This window comes from Sinocyclocheilus anshuiensis, unplaced genomic scaffold (assembly GCF_001515605.1).
Source record: "Sinocyclocheilus anshuiensis isolate Anshui unplaced genomic scaffold, SAMN03320099.WGS_v1.1 scaffold987, whole genome shotgun sequence".
Classification (NCBI taxonomy): Eukaryota; Metazoa; Chordata; class Actinopteri; order Cypriniformes; family Cyprinidae; genus Sinocyclocheilus; species Sinocyclocheilus anshuiensis.
Window position 1 is genome coordinate 548,446 of NW_015542416.1, and position 19,501 is coordinate 567,946.

Consider the following 19,501-nt stretch of genomic DNA (forward strand, 5'->3'; position numbering starts at 1 on the left):
CACAGCACTCCAGTCCATCAGTTAACATCTGGAGAAGACAAAAGCTGAAACAAATCCAGCATTCAGATGTTTTTAACTAAAATACCATAGAGTCCATAATCCATAACTCTTCCTCCAGTGAAAAGGTGCATCTCCTGTTGTCTCTCACATCAGAATCCAGCAACATACAAGTTGTTTTGGCTTGTAAACGGTGCTTGATCTGTGCAGATTTCTCTCCTGATTCAGACCAGACCACTTTTTCACTAGAGGATTATGTATTTTAGTTAAAATGCAGGATGTGTTTCAGCTTTTGTCTTCTCCAGATGTTAACTGATGGACTGGAGTGCTGTGGATTACTTGTGGATTATTGTGATGTTTTTATCAGCTGTTTGGACTCTCATTCTGACGGCACCCATTCACTGCAGAGCATCCATTGCTGAGACACTGATGCAGTGCTGCATTTCTACAAACCTCATGAAGAAACAAACTCATCCTGATCTTGGATGGCCTGAAGGTGAGCACATTTTTAGCTAGTGTTCATTTTTGGCTGAACTATTCCTTCAATATTTCAAACAGATCATGTAAATAACATAATTCTTCTTGTGAGCTGAGTCCAATGTTTGATGTAGAGAATGAAAATAACCCTACAGTTGGCTGACTTGTACAATCAAAGCTTTCCTGTGATCTAGTTCCTCTGTATCCAGCAGAGCTTGAAAGTTGATGCAATGACAGGTCAGTATGTTTCTCTGTGACTGCAGCTTTACGCTTCAGTGCTTGAACTGTGATGTTGATGGATGGTGTTTGCATTGCTTTGATTAAGATGTTAAAAACCCATTCATCCAAATGGAAAAACAAGAGTTTAAAAAACAGTTCAACACCAAAACAAGAATTTCGCCATCATTTATAAACCCTCATGTCCTTTGAAATCCATATCTGACCTGATTTCTCCTGTGAAAAATAACACAGGATATGCAGAGCAGAATGTGCAAACTTCTCTTCAAGTCACAAAATGACTTGACCATGAAATTTTCCTTTAAAAATTTGATGAATAGAAATAAGATAAATAGTTATCATATAAAATGTATTTTATGCCACCCAAAATGCTTTTTCAACACTTACACTTAAAAACGTAAAAGTCAGATAAAAAATGTATTAATTAATGCTGCGTTTGCTCATCTGACATGTTCTTACTCTGTAGGCTTAAACGCATTTAGACAATATATAATCTTGTTTTTGACACTGTAATATAAAATCCTATTCTTCTGACCCATTGGCATGCTGGGTAAATACTACTGCCACAATGGATGCTGAAGCAGATGATTAGCCATTGATGATGACCTTTCAACAGAACATCTGTAATTGAAGGTCTTAATTACCAGCACACTTTAAAAGTCGCTGCCCTTTGATTTAACGAGCGTAAGCCTCCGCATTGAGCTTCTGATATTTACTGCAAGTCTTTGTTCAGTGAGGTGTGAAGCAGCTCTGACAAAAGGCACACTGCTTAAACATTAATTATCAAAAATAAAAAAATATTTTTTTAATGATTTTTAATTTATTAAAATTAAAATATAAATTATAATTAAAATAAATAAAATCCAGCACTCAGCTTGTTCAATATAAAAATGCATCATATGGGTGTCAGGTCTGAACCAGCTTTACAGTTTTTTTTCAGATGCTTACACACTGCATCTTCTCTTGTCACACAGTTTCTGAAAGCTGACACTCAAACAGCAGAAGCACACACCAAAATCTACAAAACCATACACTAATTCTCAGCCTTGGACTCAGTTTTCAATTTCATAAAACACTTTTTGCAAAACACAACACAATTCTCTATGTAACACACACAAATCTAACAGGAATTAATATTATGGCAAAGGTGTTTGCAAATGTTTGCTTTTGAGACGTGTTTGTGATATTTTGAATGCAGTGCTTCAAGAGATGTGAGGCATTTTGCATTTTGTGTGCAATTCTTGGATTTGTGTGTAAAGTTTTGAAAAAACAAGCAAAGTTTTGAAAATACTGTGGGTAAGCAGCTGAAAACACCTGTAATGTCACTGCTTCAGCTCACAATAGCACAAACACTGAAGACACACAGTTCATCCTGTATATACATCAAAACAGAAAACAGTCTGCTCTGACTCCTCTAGTGCTGTCTGTTCTTGTTTGGCAGAACGAGTTAAAGGCAGGTTAGGTGATTTGGTTCAAAAACAATTTTTTTTAATGCTGGTTGAAAGTCTCTTCACATCCCGATAGCAATCACTGAGTTAAGTGTCTAAATGTATTTATATCGTCTGCGGAACGCAAAGGACCATAAGATTCTCGACCAATCATTGTCATCAGCGCCTTCATTACACTATTGTAGAGTGAGCGAGAATAGTATTAGTAACATAGTAATAGTAGTAACATAGTATACCAGCTTCTCTATTCTTTTTGTATTCTATCAATTTGTTTTATACAATAAAAAAAAGCAACAAAAAAAGGCCTCTAACACTACCTTGCTTTTTCTATTCTATCTGTTTTCTTTTTATTTATTATATAATAAAAAAAAACAAAGTTATAAAAGTTATAAACAAAAACTTTTATTTTGGATGCAATTAATCACAATTAATCGTTTGAAAGCACTAAAAAAAAAATCCTTGCTATGTGTACTGCGTTAAGCTAACTGAGGCTTGTTATAGCACTTGCATATCATTGCTCTTTTGTTGATTTTGATTGCTACCATTGTCCTCATTTGTAAATCGTTTTGGATAAAAGCGTCTGCTAAATGACTAAATGTAAATGTAATATTCTGCGCTTTGTACTGTAATGTTTTGTCACCGGTGATCGAGACATGAGCTAATCTCTCATCGTGTCGCTGGTTAGCCTCTGCTCTATCTGTGTACGGTCATGTGATTTGGAGGGGGTGTGGCTTTGGAAAGTGATTTGTACGGAGGGTGGGATCTTATGTTTTTTAAGCTAGCTTGTTAGCTAGTTAGCCTCTCCAAAATCGCATGATCACACACACAAACACTGAGGAGCACAGATATGTATTGTCAAAACAGCCCCACAACTTTTATTAATAAAATAGCTTCGATACTGAATCGCTACATTAAATAAGGTAAAATCCCTGTTTTTGAAGCAGCTAAACTCACAGCTTCTTTGTTTGTAGAGAGAGACACGCAGATGTAGGTAATTCACACACACACACACACACACACACACACACACACACACACAACTGTCATCTCTCTCTCATGCTGTCTCTCAATAAATTATTCAAATTAATGCTATAATTCATTCAAATAAATGTGATGATCTGCTTCATCTATGTGTCTGATTTGAAGCGGGCAGAATGCCTTACGAGCTGTCACTGATGAAAATAACCATCATTTGTACCCTTCCGGTCAAATATCACAATGCAAACATCATTAACAGATTTAACTTGTCAATGCTGGCAAATGACCATGGTATAAGAGGAATAATGCACAGCTAGCTGTGCATTCAACTATTTTAATGCACTCCGCTGTGTGTCGGGTGGTTCTTTACTTCCACAGCCAGCCGTGCAATATCCCTTACATTTGACAACAGCACAATTACAATACTAATGTAATATTTATTGTTTTTTTTTCTTTGCTTTCAAACATTAAACCATAGAGCTTTTATTTTGGTGGAAACTGCATGGAAACTTCTCTTTAGAAATGCTTCTGTTTTGTTGACAACAGATTTATAAATGCTTAATACAAACTTGGGAAGCTATTTTGGAGCATATTTTCAAATGCACATTACATGCAGCGAAAACAGTGCTCGATCCACATCCTCAAAAACAAGAGTGTTTAGGTAACGAGCCTTAAAAATGAGAATAAACTCAGCAGAACTAACTGGAGCTGAAGTCAAGTCTTGATTGTGAAGGGCAGTGGAGAGCTCTCAGCCGCTGTCTCATGTAGAGCTCCAGTCAAACGGACCGGATCAAGCGCTCAGACTGGCCTTCATTACCCATTCTTCAACTTCACATAACTGATCGAGCGGATGAGCCAGCTTCCCTCCTGCCTCCATCGTTAAGAGCGGTCGAAGCGGACATGCTCACTGAAGTGCAGAGAGAGTTTGGACTCTGCATGTCTGATCAACAATGGACCGTTCTGAGTGTGAACGGCACTATAATAACTCTGGTTTGAGATAAAGAAGGACATTTATCTCATTCATAATAATGCACAGTGATATTTCAAAACATTTAGAAACTAAATTAAACTATATTGCATGAGGTTAGTGAATAGTGAATTTCTAAAATAATCCGTTTACTGAATTCCCCAATTTAATGTCATCAATAGAAAGTCTAAATACGTGCAATGCCATGTTGACAGGGTCGTCTATGAAACATGCAAGACTGTGTCCAAGCACACTTGAAAGTCTTCATAAATTATAAAAGAAGGCCATGTCAATATTTACAGCCATTCAAAGAAAATGTATGATCTATATTTAAAAAGTGGCATGCACCATATAAGCCACATGTGATAAATAAATGATGACAGTCCACACAACGGCTACTGAAACTGCACGAAATATTAAACACATACGAGTTAGAATTTAATTCTATGAAAGAGCAGATCAGAGAAGGGTTTCTTTAAGCCTTTAATCTTTCAGGAGGGATGGAGACAGGGACAGAAAGCTGAATCATCAGAAATAACACAGTAAACATCTACAGCTTGGGAAGAAATAAATTCACTGCCTTAAAATAAAAACAAAGACAGAAGTGTGTTTGAAGTTTAATAGCTTAAGGAGAAACATCTATAAATTACTTAATCAAGGGATTACTTCATTTATAAGAGCAATGCACATTAATTAACATTTCTGTAAATGTGGCAGTATTAGCTAACAGACTCATGTTTAACTGTAGTCCTTTGGTCAGATGTTAAAAATGCCATAAAAACATTAAAACACCCCCCAATCTTCTGTAATGACAGAAAGGCAACAAAAGTATTTATTTATTTGTAAAATGTCTCTAGAAAATATTTTTGGATGCAGGATATCTGATCATAATTAAAAGATAAATCGATTTAAAATAAAATGTAAATCAAATCATTTGTGTGTATTCTGCTATAAAGAATTACTTTTTGAAGTTGAACAAAGATTAATGGAGTTTTGTTTTACAAGAATATACTTCTTCAGGCTTTTTTTAAATTCAGAATTTCATGATTAATTCAAAGTGTTACTCACCATTTCTTTGTAATTATTTGTGAAATTTACAAGCAATTTCTAAGTCGTTAAAATTCACTAAATTGTCAGAAGTGTGGTTGTTTACTGTGCAATTACAATTTGCGGTCAGTAAGATTTTGTTGTTGTTGTCTTTTAAATAAATTAATACTTTTATTCATCAAGGATGCAGTAAATTGATCAAATAGGACAGTAAATACATTTCTAATGTTAGAAAAGAGGTTACCCACAATTCAGGAATCACAGCATGCAACTACAATGGTCAAAGCTGTCAGCTCAGATCAGAATCGTTAGAAAGTCCTGGTCTATGTAGATTTCCAGTGTATTCTTCTTTCTTAAAGACATTCTTTCAGACAGTGGAATATTGGACTCTAAAGTTCTTATAAATGAGTAGAAACCCAAGCTAATAATAATGTGGTCAATAATGTTCAGTTTCTTGCACAGACTGATCGTTTCACTTCATAAAACCTCAATATATCATCAGGAGCCACAGGTATTAATTTCGTGTTGCCTGATATGCTTTTTTGACTCTCAAAGTCACAGTTGCCATTGACTTGCATTTTATGAATCATCAAGGCCTATGCTTTCAGCTAAATATCTTCTTTACTGTTTTACTGAAGAACCAAAGTCAGCTACATCTTGGATGGCCTGAGGGGGAGTGAATTAACAGCAAATCTTCTTTATTTTTGGGTAAACTATGCCTTTAATCTGAGTTCAAACACAACATGACTAATCTGAGCTCAGCAGGAGACAGAAAGGTCATAGCCATCAAACGACATTAAGACAAGTTTTTCCTCTGCGTTCGCTGACATTCAAAGGTGCCAATCATTCAACAGAAAACAGGCATGCAGTGCAGAAGAACCAGAGGGGAAAACATCAAAATTCCTGTGTGTCATGGTCTTGGCTTAGGTTGTGTGATGGGTGCAAGTGTTCCATCACCCCTCCAGCATTTCCCACTGCGCCGGACTCCTGCTTTATCTGCACACCACAATGCAAAGCCATGCAATCACGTCCCCAAATGAACACTGCTGCAGGTATTACAGCAGGACACATTCAGAGATGAAAGCAGGCCAACAGGATGTTCAATCTGACTTGTTACAAACAGAAAGAACATGCAGCATTATAATTGGAGGCCTGCCGATGAACTGCTCACAGACTCCCAGTGGGACACCACATAGAGCCCAGAGCTCTTAAAGAGACAGCTCCCCAAAAATGAAACATTTATCATCATTCCATCACTGTTCCAAACCTGTATGGACTTTCTTGTACTAGCTGCTCTTTTACATGCAAGTACAATACATGGGACTGGAGCCTTCAAGCTTTAAAAATTGTTTTGATAACTTTCCATTTCATAACTTTCTGTGAGGCACATTTTTTTTTTATATTTAAAACATATATATATTATTAATAATTATTTAATAATAATAATAATTATTATTATTATTAAAATAATACATATTATACATTAAAAATTAAATATTAATAAAATAATATTAATTTATTAATTAATATTATTATTTGTTTTAATTTGTTATTTTACTAATATCCAATCATACAAATGAAAAAATAAAAATCAAATTCCCATTTAATAATTGCATAACATTTTAAAAAGCTTAAAAACAGCTCAAAAAGTCAGCCAGCTATTAAATTGTCAATTATTGCGCAGTCGAGTTGCTTTTTACCCCAAACCTTATACTTTTTACATTCTTCAGTTATTGAAAAACTGAGTTTTTGTTTAATCTAGTGATTTAGAGGAAAATAGTGAAATGCACCTTTTACCACTTAGCCCTGTTGTACACTACATGATAAATGAATATTATTTGTAATTATTTTATTTTTTTTCTTCCCTTTTGTAGACCACACATACACATCACAGATGCATATCAATAAATCAATCAATAAATGCAAACCTTCTCCAACTCTTGATTCTCTGATTGGAATCTGGTCCATATTTTGCCGTCAAAATTCAGCTGAAATATGAATTGTTGTGAGGCTTCACCACACCAATAAATTATAGAATATTTTCTCTGGAGCTTCTAAGTATGCAAAATTATCGGTTATCGGTATCAGCGATAAATCATAGAATATCACCGATAAACTATAGAATATTTTCTCTGGAGCTTTCAAGTATACAAATGTATCTGTTATTGGTATCAGCAATAAATTATAGAATATCACTGATAAATTATAGAATATTTTCTCAAAAGCTACGAAGTACACAAAATAATCGGTTATTGGTATTGGTGATAAATCATAGAATATCACCGATAAACTATAGAATATTTTCTCTGGAGCTTTCAAGTATACAAATTTATCTGTTATTGGTATCAGCAATAAATTATAGAATATCACTGATAAATTATAGAATATTTTCTCAAAAGCTACCAAGTACACAAAATAATCGGTTATTGGTATTGGTGATAAATTAAAGAATATTTTCTCTGGAGCTTTTATTGGTGATTGGTGGTATGAAACATTTTGTTTTGGTAATCAGGCTCTCAAAATGCATGTAAAGATTTTGATTTATCAGCCAATATATCAGTTATGAGCTTCCAAGTATATAAAATGATTGGTTATTTGGCAACGGCCAAAATTTCCATATCAGTGTATGCCTAAAAGAAAGTCACATGGAGTTTGGAACGACATGATTAAAGAACAGAATTTGGGTGAACTAAGCAGATATCCACCTGTTCTCATCAGAAATCCACCCTGGTATTTTTCTTATTTTTGTGTTCACTGTTAAAAGATAAAAATAGCCTAAGAGTGTCTTTTCTAAGTGCTGCTGTGACGAGGTCACTCAGATGGAAACACTGTTTCACCTAACTCACCTCCAGCAGCCCTGAGTGTGTGTCAGTGAGACGCGGTCATCTCATTCCATTCAAAACACTGCTGTTACTGCTAACTCAAACTAAACCTGCTACTTAGAAATTGAAATAAAGCTTTAAAAAGGAAAATATAAACATTAGACGATAAACCAACTTTAAAAAATTGTTGCCTTTTATCTAACTGCATTAAAATAAGTTGAAGTATTAAAATTACTATTACAACTACTAGAAAAAAGCACATAACTAAAGATAAAAGCACATAACTAAAATTTTAACTAAAATGAAAATGAAAACTAAAAAAACTAAAAATACAAACAAAAAATACCAAAAATACATAAATAAATAAATTAAAAATTTTAACAAATTTAAAAAAGTAGTATGATTATTATAATAGTATATAAGCCTAAACAATAATAGAAAAACATATTTTGGAGAGCAGCAGGTACACTGGTGTTTTGATTGCTGATTAGTGGTGAACATTAAAGGGGCTGTATGTAATTTTTTTAGACTGTACTAATGCATAAAACACCATGATATGTTTGCAAATATTTAGGAAACACACTAAGTTCACATACTTGTTTCTCTGAAAAACAACGCTACATACAGTTATTCTACTTTGAAAAGTGCGTTCGGTGTCGTAATGTCTGTTTTTGTCTTGGTCTGTGTGACTCCGCCCACTGCTAGTTTACCCAATAGTATTTCAACACCCCGGGTTGCCAGTTTATGGAAAACACAGTGCATTGCATCCATGGAAGCCAGCAATCGAACTGGGTCAGAGATTGCAGATTCGCAGATTCATCCGCTAGCTGTCAATATTACACACTGCATCTTTAAACCTCTGTACATACAGTGGCACAGTCAGACTTTAGGGTACTTAAATCTTTAATGTACCTTACAGTTATAAATTCATATTGCTGAAAGACTGCCTGATCTATTAACTGAGCTTGAATGTTATGTTTTCATCCATAAGCAAGTGCGGCGTTAATGAACAAAGCTGATAGCAGATTTGAGGCTTAAGTGAAGGATATTGTCAGATTTTCTTGGGTTGAGCCAGTGAGGCTCATCCTGACAGCAGACCGCAAACATGTAATGACTTCTGAGAGTTAATGCATGCTGATGGAGTTGAGTAAACTTTAGAGGTTATAAAATAAAAGACATAAAAAAACACTGTATGCAGATGATGGGAAAGCGTCTGAGAAAGACAAATAAAAGTGATTGTACTTACATGAAATAGATGGGGTATCCTCCTTCAAAATACCAGCAGTACTTCTTTGCTTCTATGCACTGCAAAAAAATATATAAAACGGGAAAAATTAATTAATTAATTAATGCATTCAAATAAAGATGCATCTAATTTACAATTATAAATTATGTCTAGACAATGTTCTGTCAAATGTTACAAAATTATTAAGATTATTATTTTAATAAAATGTACCACATCCTGGGTAAATCAACTACATATACACATGTTCTGCATCCAGATTTGAAGTGGCTCTAAAAGGTTTCTGGACACTAAAGTCACACTTAAAAATGTCTGAATGTCATTGTAGCAGATGCAAAATATCACACCAGGTGGTGTCTGCAGTTAATCAAACCACACACTGACAAACACACGCAAGCACACGCTGTAAACCTGGTGTCCTCAGTGAGGCGTTCGCTCTCAGAAGAACCAAAAGAACTTCCTCTGGCTTAAGAGGTCATCGATTCAAGAGGCAGAAACTCTTCACACACAGCACAAATCAAACAAACCGCAGATAAATAAGCTCGCTCGCTCATGTTCTAACAGCCGTTACAGATTGAGAGATTTCTTTTGTACATTCGGTGCAATTTACTTATTTAATTGGAAACTTGCTGAACAATATAAGAAATACAAAGATGAAAAGAAATGTGTTCCGTCCACAGCATCCACAGTTTTTGTATTACTGTGGAATATTCCACTGCTTGCACTGTTTTGTTGTGCGCTGACTGAACCGTCACTAAAATGTCTGTTGAGACTTGGTAGATATTTGGCAAAGAATGTGAAAGTCTAATAGAGGCACTGACGACTGCAAAAACTTGATGATGAAACCTTCAGGAAATGGGAAGGAATTTTCTGTATTTTCCATATATCCAGATAAAGTCCTGGCAGAAAATTATCAGTAGGCTACATTTCCATTTTTCTACTGATTTATTTATTTATATATATATTTTTTAAATAATGTATGTCCCTTTCTGCACTCTTTATTCCAGTAAATAAAGGTGAAAAGCTACAATTATTAAAAAAAAGATTAAATACAGTATATAGTAATAGTATACATGATAATATCAAATATAACATAAAAAGGCATAATATATTATATATATAAAAAATTCATTACAATTAGGGTCAGTAAGTTTTTTTTTTTAAATGTATGATGGTTTCCACAAAAATATTGTGCAGCACAACTGTTTTCAACATTGATAATAATCAGAAATGTTTCTTGAGCAGCAAATCAGCATATTGGACTTATCCACAATCAAGCTGCAGTCACACTGACTTGACATGAATATAATATGATGTATGTGCAATGTACTGTAAATAACATTTACAGGTTTCAGGTTGATTTCATTCCTATTACTGCCTGCAGCATAAGAGACACAAATACACTGAATGTTTTAAACGTTACTTTTTTCATTCAAAGAGCATGCACTTTATTAATAATTAGTTTTTCAAAGTTGTAACAAAAAAGGATTAAAGAAAAAACAACAACAATTAAAAACCATTACTGGAGCATGTTTCACAAGAAAATGCTATTTCTGTTTTTCTGCTTTTTTCAACTTTCACATTTAATTCAATGCATTACTCGCCATTACTTTCTAATTGTTTGAGAAATTAACTAGCAATTTCTGAATGAACTCATCAAATATCTGTATCCCCATTCAAACGAGACTTTTTGATTATGAAAAAAAAAATCTTGACTGTGTCCAACAATTAAAATCATACAACAATGGCACAATATTGACCATAATTATTTTAGTTATTTAATACACATTTAAAATAGTGACACTCAAGAAGTAGCATTATTTGGATTCTATAATACATACATTACCGTATATATATATAAACCCTGTTACATTGTAAGCAAAAAAAAAATAAATAAATAAAAATAATATATATTTTTTAATAATCTAATTGTATATTAAATAATAGTGTTGATGTTGGCTGGTGTTCAGCGATTCAACCCTGTTTACTTAAGTTATTGTAAGTTAAAAAAAAAAGAAATATAATAAAATACATCTTTTATTCAAAAATCAATATTTGTTGTCAATAACCATCATTAACTAGGCTACATTTGCAACCATTCCATTTTTTTTAATTTATGTCAAGCTTTCTATATATAAAACTTTGTATATGTACTGTATTATGATTAAGCTGTAAATATGTCCCAAATATGTATTGTTAAAAAACTGCAATATTTAACAAAAAAATAAAAAATAAAAGTTTCAGGCCTAGTTTGTAATCTACATGTGGAAAGTGCCAGGAAGAAAAACATCAAGAAAACGAAACAAGGCCGTTTTCCATCAGCGTTAGTCGTGTAATGACTAATACTGTGAACAGCAGCAAAGTCAAAGTTCACAGACTGTTTACAGCCCTGATCTGAGTGTTTGCCAAGCAATCGAGCCTGTGATGAATATGCATGAGAAACCAAACCATGTCTGACTGAATCTGCATGACGAATGCTATCGGAGGCTTTGGGACGGTCTCAGCCGCTAACACTTTCTACCCTCCGGTGTTCAGAAAGAGCTAAATTAATGACAAATCCTCCTCAGTAACCTAAAATCAATATTCATGCACTTATGAGAAGAGCTTATTTGCAGCAGCAGCATAATGAAGACAAAAGAGGGACACAAGTGAGTGCTGAAACCCTGAATAAATGCTGGAGCGTTTAAGCGCTTTGTTGATGACATTAGCTCAGCGCTGACGTGATATACTGCATAAGCTGCTCAGTTTCATCTCCTGTCTCAGTGAATGCATCCTAAATGGAAAACTGAACTAAAGTCAAAAGTCTGGCTACTGTACATGAGACTCGTTGATTAGTGTGGCCGTCCTCAACAACACCGACTGACCAGAAACATACTGTATGCAATGCTGAATAACGCGTTTGGTCAAAATGTACAGTAAAAATACATTTTGAAAAGCATGCATAAAAGAGCTCACTTGAACACCTCACAAATATGACTTGTCTGGATGCTGCTGATACAGTCTGATTTCTTAACATTAAACTCAAACAGACACATTTACACCCAATACAATTAAAAACACCCTCATTTAAATAAAAGAATTGGAGAACATAATAAACCCTTGTGAAAAAACAATTGCATTTAAAAAAAGAGCACTTATTAGAGAAACACTTCAATTGAATATTGACACTTAAGTGTATTATTTCTGTAATAAGTGCTCTTTATAAAAGTAAGCGCAAATGTTTTTGAGCACTTAATTGCATGTGTATTGCAATTAAATGAAAATATATTACAGTTTAAATGTATATTAAATATAATTACTTAGATTCAGAGTGCTTTTCACCTACTTAAGTAGGACTTAAGGACATTTATACAAATATTATACTTTATAATTTATAATATAATTTACATATATTATATATATATATAATATTATATAAAAAATTATATATATTTTAATGTAATGAAACGCGTATGTCATGTATTAAAATATATTTGTAATGATGAAGTTGCAATTTAGTACATTTAAAATATATTATCGAATAACACACTATAGTTAAATTATAATCAAGTAGCCTAGTTTAGTATGCTTTAGTATGTTAGTCAACGCATCAAAATAAGTGCCGTTTTTAAAGCACAGCAAAAGATTATTAAAACATTATTAAAAAGGTAAAAAGTAACATTTTAATAACAGGGTTGAATATTTTACTTTTATTATCACAAAGTTTACTTTTTAAAAGTGTACTTAAATGCACACACTTAAACAACCTTTTCATCCATTAATATTATATCATCAATCAATCAATCAATCAATCAATACATTTGATAACAAATAAAAAAAAAAAAGAATAAAAAAAATCTACAGCATTTTAAAAGCATGTGACATACTGTAATCCTACTAACACTTTAGATTAAGGAACACATATTCACTATTAAAGGGATAGTTCACCCAAAAATTTAAATTCTGTCATTAATTACTCACCCTCATGCTGTTCCAAACCTGTGAGACCTTCGTTCATCTTCAGAACACAAATAGGTATTTTTGATGAAATCTGAGAGCTCTCTGACCCTTCATAGACAGCAAGGATATTACCACGATCAAGGCTCAGAAACATAGCAAGAAAATAATATAAAATAGTCCATGTGACATCGTACAATTTTTAACCGAATAAAGTTACGACTGCATCTAAAACTAAGTGTTTTCCTTCAATACACTATATTTGCTCAATAGTAAATACTATTGACTAAATAAACTATACTATACTAGTACAATAAATTACACTTACTCAATAATAAGTACAGTAGTTGTTGTAATAGTTCTGTTTAGGTATTGGGTTAAGAGATCTAGAATATGCTCATGCAGAATAAGACATTAATATGTGCTTTATAAGTACCAATAATCAGCCAATACACTAGTAATGTGTATGCTAATAAGCATCTAGTTAATAGTGTATAGTGTTCCCTAATCGAAAGTGTTACAAAAAAAAAAGTTACGTTTGTTACATTCCGTTTCTCCCAAACACTGCTATAACATTGGCAGACCTTCTGATTCTCTCTGGGATAAAAATAAAGTTTTGGTGCTAAATGACACACATTATTCCACTATGCATGACGAAAAAACAAAGCTGATCTCAACGGTCCATAATTAGCAGAAATCTCTGGTCAAGATCCGAAAGGTCACAATTTAGGACGTCAGCGAGCCATGACGAAGACTGCAGCGTTCTCCCAAGAGTTCTTATGCACGGCCACATAATGATAGTAGCTTTAAGACTAAATCCAATCAAATCTCAAGCTCTTCTCACCAGGAAATCTAGAGGGAAGAAGCAGAACCATTCTCTCAGTCTGCTGTTTGTGAGCAAGCGTTCAGGCCATGAGTTGTGTGTTTTGTTTAGAGAAACACTGTCAGCTTCAGCAGAGGGACGAACGCCAGGCTTCTCATTCAACACGCAGATCTGGACTGGAATAAACACAGAATACAGGCACAGAATCACAAATGCTCTAATTGCTTTTGGCTAAAGAACAACAGTTTCATAAGAGAGGCCAACAGGGACCGAGTTTGCTGGGTTAAGTTCGGTTGTGTCTTATTCCTGTTCCGTCTCCTCCTCAACAATAATGACCTGAATCCTCTGAAAGCCCCATATACTCATTTATTCAAAAATTCAGAGAAAATTCATCCATTTAATAACTTAAATACACCTCCTCTATGATTATCATGTTTTAGATTTTTACATTTCTGCCCATTCTCTTATAGAATGGGGGTTGAAGTACAAAATGATATTGTAAAAAAATATATAACTGTCCTATTTGTAGGGATGTAACGATTCACTCAACTCACGATTCGATTCGATTCACGATTTACGGAGCTAGGGTTGGCCACACCACTCACAACTGCTGCTTCGGTCTCTTTTTTTTCTTGACAAGAAGTGCATTTATTTAGATGCAGAATGTCTTTACGAGCACTTCAAACCGGAGACGTTTCAGACACGCGCTCCAACTTCACTTCTGCACCAGGCACGAGTCAAATGAGCGCAGAAAATGGTACTGTGCTCATAGCGTGTGCTCTTCAATTGCACGCACAAAGGCGCCGGCGCGTGGCACAGTATGGAAGAATAATCAGGACAATTTTCAAAAGGAATTGTTTTTCAATTGCGTTTTCCATATTTGGAATCATAAATTGTGACATAATCCAAACGCAACTGCAAATCTTGCATTACCGTTTGAGTTTGAAAATTAACACTGCATGCATTATGAGTCAGATTTAAGATCATGTCTCTAAAATGGTTTTCAAAACCGTACTGGAGAAGTCCAGCACTGTCTCCCTCATCTAACACACCCGATTCAACTCGTCAGCTCATTATTAGAGACTTTAAGACCTGAAGTGGGTCAGAAAAGGTAAAGAGAGTTGAGAGAAAATATGATGCGTGTCAGATCCACGTCATGTTCAGCAGCAGCAGCTCTTAAAGAAATAGCAGCCAAATAACCTAATAACCAGCTGCTGTGATGTCTGTTAATCAAAAAAAAAAATAAAGAAAAAAACAGGGAAATCAATAACTTTTGTAGCTTTAAGGATTAATCTGTATTTAATTTAGAATTTAGTGTTCGATAACTTTATTCAATTTTTGTATATTTCTGCTGAAGGCCACAGGTACATATGACATTTATTATAATGTGTTTATGTGAAGATTGTTTTAATTTCACTTAAATTAGAAGTTGTTATTTTTTTAAAGTCTAATAAATGTTAAAATTGATAGTTCTCAATTATACTGCAATGTTAAATATAATTATTCAATAATACTCGTCTTCAGTCATAAAAAAAGATGCCATTAAACAAATATTAAAAATATACTGTCTTCATGCTGTTTCTACATTAATTTGAAAATTGAATGTGAAATTATTGCAATGTAAAAGTATATTTAAAAACTTTAATGTTAGGTGGGATTGATTGCCATTAATTTCAGAAAAATGTGAGATTAATTAGTAATTTTTTTGAATCGATTGACAGCACTTATATATATATATATATATAACTTTTTTGAAAATAACAATTAAGATATCTACTGTCAATTGTATTTTAAGTGTAAATAAAATATCAATGCTTTTTACCTTGTTACACCATTTTACTTGGATAACAATTTTTAAGAGGCGTTAAATGTAACCTTTTCTCTTTTCTTTTGGTGCATGATATAAAGTATGATAGAAAGGGTTGCCAAATAGTGTGAAATGTTTCTGTACAGTCATGCACTGTAAATCTGATTATTTTCTCAAGTTTTTAAAAATTAATCAATATGAATACAAAGATCATATGTCTAAGAACCTGGAAAATGAGTTTTAAACTACATTTTCTTCTCTTGGACAGAACGTCAACCTGGAAACAATGCTGAGTTTACACACTAGATCAGATGAAGCACAGACAGCCGATGCAAAACAAAACAAAGCATTGTCAAACAAACTATAAATTGCACATCTTTTCAAGAAGCTGTTTATGTTTTCACTCCAGTGTCATCCTTCAATAATGTCATTGCTTATACAAAAAAAAAAAAAAAAAACTCCTGAAATTACATTGGCTGCTGTTTAGTGAGGGAGAGCGGCTGTTAACGGATAATTAACCAGGGCATTAGGCTGAAACCTTTGCCTCTGATAAATATAGATTCACAGGACCAAGTGAGGAAATCCCTGTATCAGTGCTACAAGCCACACAAAACGCCGAATTAAACTCCCTGCTGTTTTCTGTCAACTTCTGACTGATCCTGCAGTCTGCAGCTAATGCCTTTGCTCAATGTCACTGAAGGCGGTGACGGGAATCGATGCGGCTAAAGCGCTCCTCAACAGAGCCAAACCACAGCAGCATGCCGGATACGAGCACAACTGACACACTGATTGCAGCACAAGACAACGCTTCTTATTAGATGGTTACACAAAGTGTGCACAACAGAACAGTCAATTACACAGAAGCAGTTGATGCAGTTCTTGTAATCAACATCATTTAAGTTTAAATTTAGATATAAGGGAAAGAGTTAAAAAAATGAATTGGTTTTAATTAGGGATGATGATATCGGATTTTTGCCGATATCCGATATGCCGATATTTTTCCAATTCATTTTTGCCGATAGCCGATGCTGATACCAATATATTTCCTTTTGTTTGGAAACAACACCGAGTCTCTCCTGTACAGAGATTCTAAAGAAATTATTTTTAATTTTGGTTAGTTTTTAAAAAAAAATTATTTGTCAGAATTAAATAAACAACAATGCAGTTCCTTTATAATGAGAGTACATTGAAAGCTTTGAAAATAATTATAAATCAACTATAAATCAATCACTTTTTTCAGATAGATGCAGTCGTAACCTTAACATTTTATTTAAAGATTTAACATTTGTAGATGGTCTAAAGCAAGAGTTGTAAACATTCTGAAAATCTTTCAGAGCTCATAATTTGTTTGAAAAACAAAAACAAAAAACATTACACTTTAATAAATAAATCTAGGCTATATATAAAATTATTTAATTTACAAGTGAAATGTTTGTGATTTTTATTCATGTAACCTAAATCTTCTGACCTTGAAATCAAAACATACTCGTGATTTTATGACATCGGTTACTGCTTTATTTAATCAGAAATACAATCTTAATGTATTTGTGTATTTTATTTTCATTTTATGACAAGTAGGCCAACAGCGCCCCCTAGAGCATTAAAACTCCTCACCTGACGGGCATTAGGCCACCGCTGCATGCAGACTGTTGAATCTATTGCACACCCAGCGTGTCATTCTGTTCATGCATTCTCAGTTTAAATGCGGCGATCAAAAACAGTGAATCTAATCACCATTCAGGCAAAAGAATGACCACAATGCTGACTTGATCTTATCACTAGCACACCCTGAGCACATGTGAGTTATTCGTCTTATCGGCAAGACATATCTGCATAATTGTACATATCGGACCGATGCCGATGTTTACATTTTAAGCCATTATCGGCCGATTCCGATAATATTGTGCATCCCTAGTTTTAATGGTAAAGGATCGTAAAAAATGCTACAGTAAAAAAAAAAAAAAACTTGGATATATCTAATTCTATGTTGTATAATTTTACGGTAAAATACTTCTAAATTAACAGTTTTTGGCATAGCCAAAATCCCCTGTGTGACAGCTAACATTTTTCTTCTTAAAAAGATACAATTATGATTTTTAAATTATTTTTTTAGTGTCATATCATAATCATATCAGTTATGTACACTAGGGTTTTTAGGGATTTAAAGTTACAAATTATTTTTAGATGTAGTATTTTGGTATACTAACATTTAAGTTAATGAAACATTCAATAATTTAATTCCAATCTATACAATTTTAAATATTGCTACCATTTTTTATGCTGAAGCTCTGGCAACCACAGCTACAATTTTTCCTGTAACTTTACTTTTTTTTTTTTTTTTTTTAAACAATGCATATCTCAGGTCCTGTCACCAAGTTTTTTTAAAACCTTTTTTAATACCCTTTTGCCTTCATTACACAATTTCATCGTCCTGTAGTGTGACAAATGAATTTTAAAAAGTCCAAATGGCCCTCAAATAATATGTGTTTGTAATAATATGAAAAGATTAATTAAAAAATGCTGTTTATAATGGTTTTAGATGCAGTATATCACATCACAACAGCACGTCAGCTTCCAAAAAGTTTAATTTAAACTAACTACAGTCACTGGTTATACAATACAGTTTGACCCTACATACCTGGATAACTACAAGCAAGTTTCACATTTTTGAGCATTAAAAGTTTGTCTTTCACAAAATCTTAAGGTTGGCTAAAAAAGAAGCCAGTCATATTACTTATTTGCAGTTATAGGACTGTAAAACAACAACAAATAAATTCATATAGCACTACTCAAAATGCCTTCTACAGATCATACAATACAATCAACATCTGTGGCACAAGTGCATATGAGCAATAAAACACGCAGGTACATGTAGGCAGATATAAGTCATAACTCTCGATTAAAGTTGTGTAGAGCTCTGAATGTGTCCCAGTCACTGACTCCAGTAATAGCAGACCATGCTCTAACGAGCACGTCATTACTGAGAAACAACGTGCATGAATGCTGTGAGAATCAGAGCTACCATCAACGCTACCTGTCTGGATTTAATTGATGTTATGCAATTTATGAGGGAATAAGCTGGCATATTGATTCATCCCCGTCTAAGTGCTTATGACAAAGTGTCTCTCTCTTCTCTGACAGGCCAGTATAATGATGGCAGTGATGAGGTGAAATACCATTACTGTAGCTGCAGACGCAATATGTGCTGTACAGTAAGGAGCTCTGATGAGGCTTGATGCCTTAACTTTGAAAAAGCCTTTGAAATGTAAATGCTGTACATATCAAAGGTTGGAAAGTTATTTTGGAAATGAAACAGCCAACCCACAGCAAAACGCCTAACGGAGAGAGAAACATTAAATCAGATCATAGCAAACCAGCTGAGTGTACAATAAATTAATAAATAAACAAACAAACAAACCAAACAGTATCAAATCAGCATGCTATAAAATCAAATAAGATTAAACCAGACAGTTTAAAATCTTATTTTAAACCGTAAAATAAAAAAGAAACATGCATTTCAGAAGGAATGCATGTATTATACATATATGCATAAATTTAGCATAATATAATAATAATAATAATATTATATATATATGGAAACAATTTTGATCCCATTACATTCCAAGAAATTCCCCCCCCCTTTTTTTTTTACATGTGAACTGTCCTGGAGCACAAAACATAAAATAAATTCATTAATAACTCAAATATTTTTAACTGAC

General features: G+C 33.6%; 1 protein-coding gene across 2 annotated transcripts in view; it reads right to left on the reverse strand.

Moving 5' to 3' along the window:
• The window catches only part of vopp1b (VOPP1 WW domain binding protein b), a 40,448-nt gene that overhangs the window by 20,287 nt on the left and 660 nt on the right, over positions 1–19,501 (reverse strand). For both annotated transcript variants that reach the window (XM_016492875.1, XM_016492876.1), the window contains exon 2: positions 9,220–9,278. In XM_016492875.1, the coding sequence (XP_016348361.1) occupies positions 9,220–9,278 (59 nt within the window). The remainder of the gene's footprint in view (positions 1–9,219; positions 9,279–19,501) is intronic.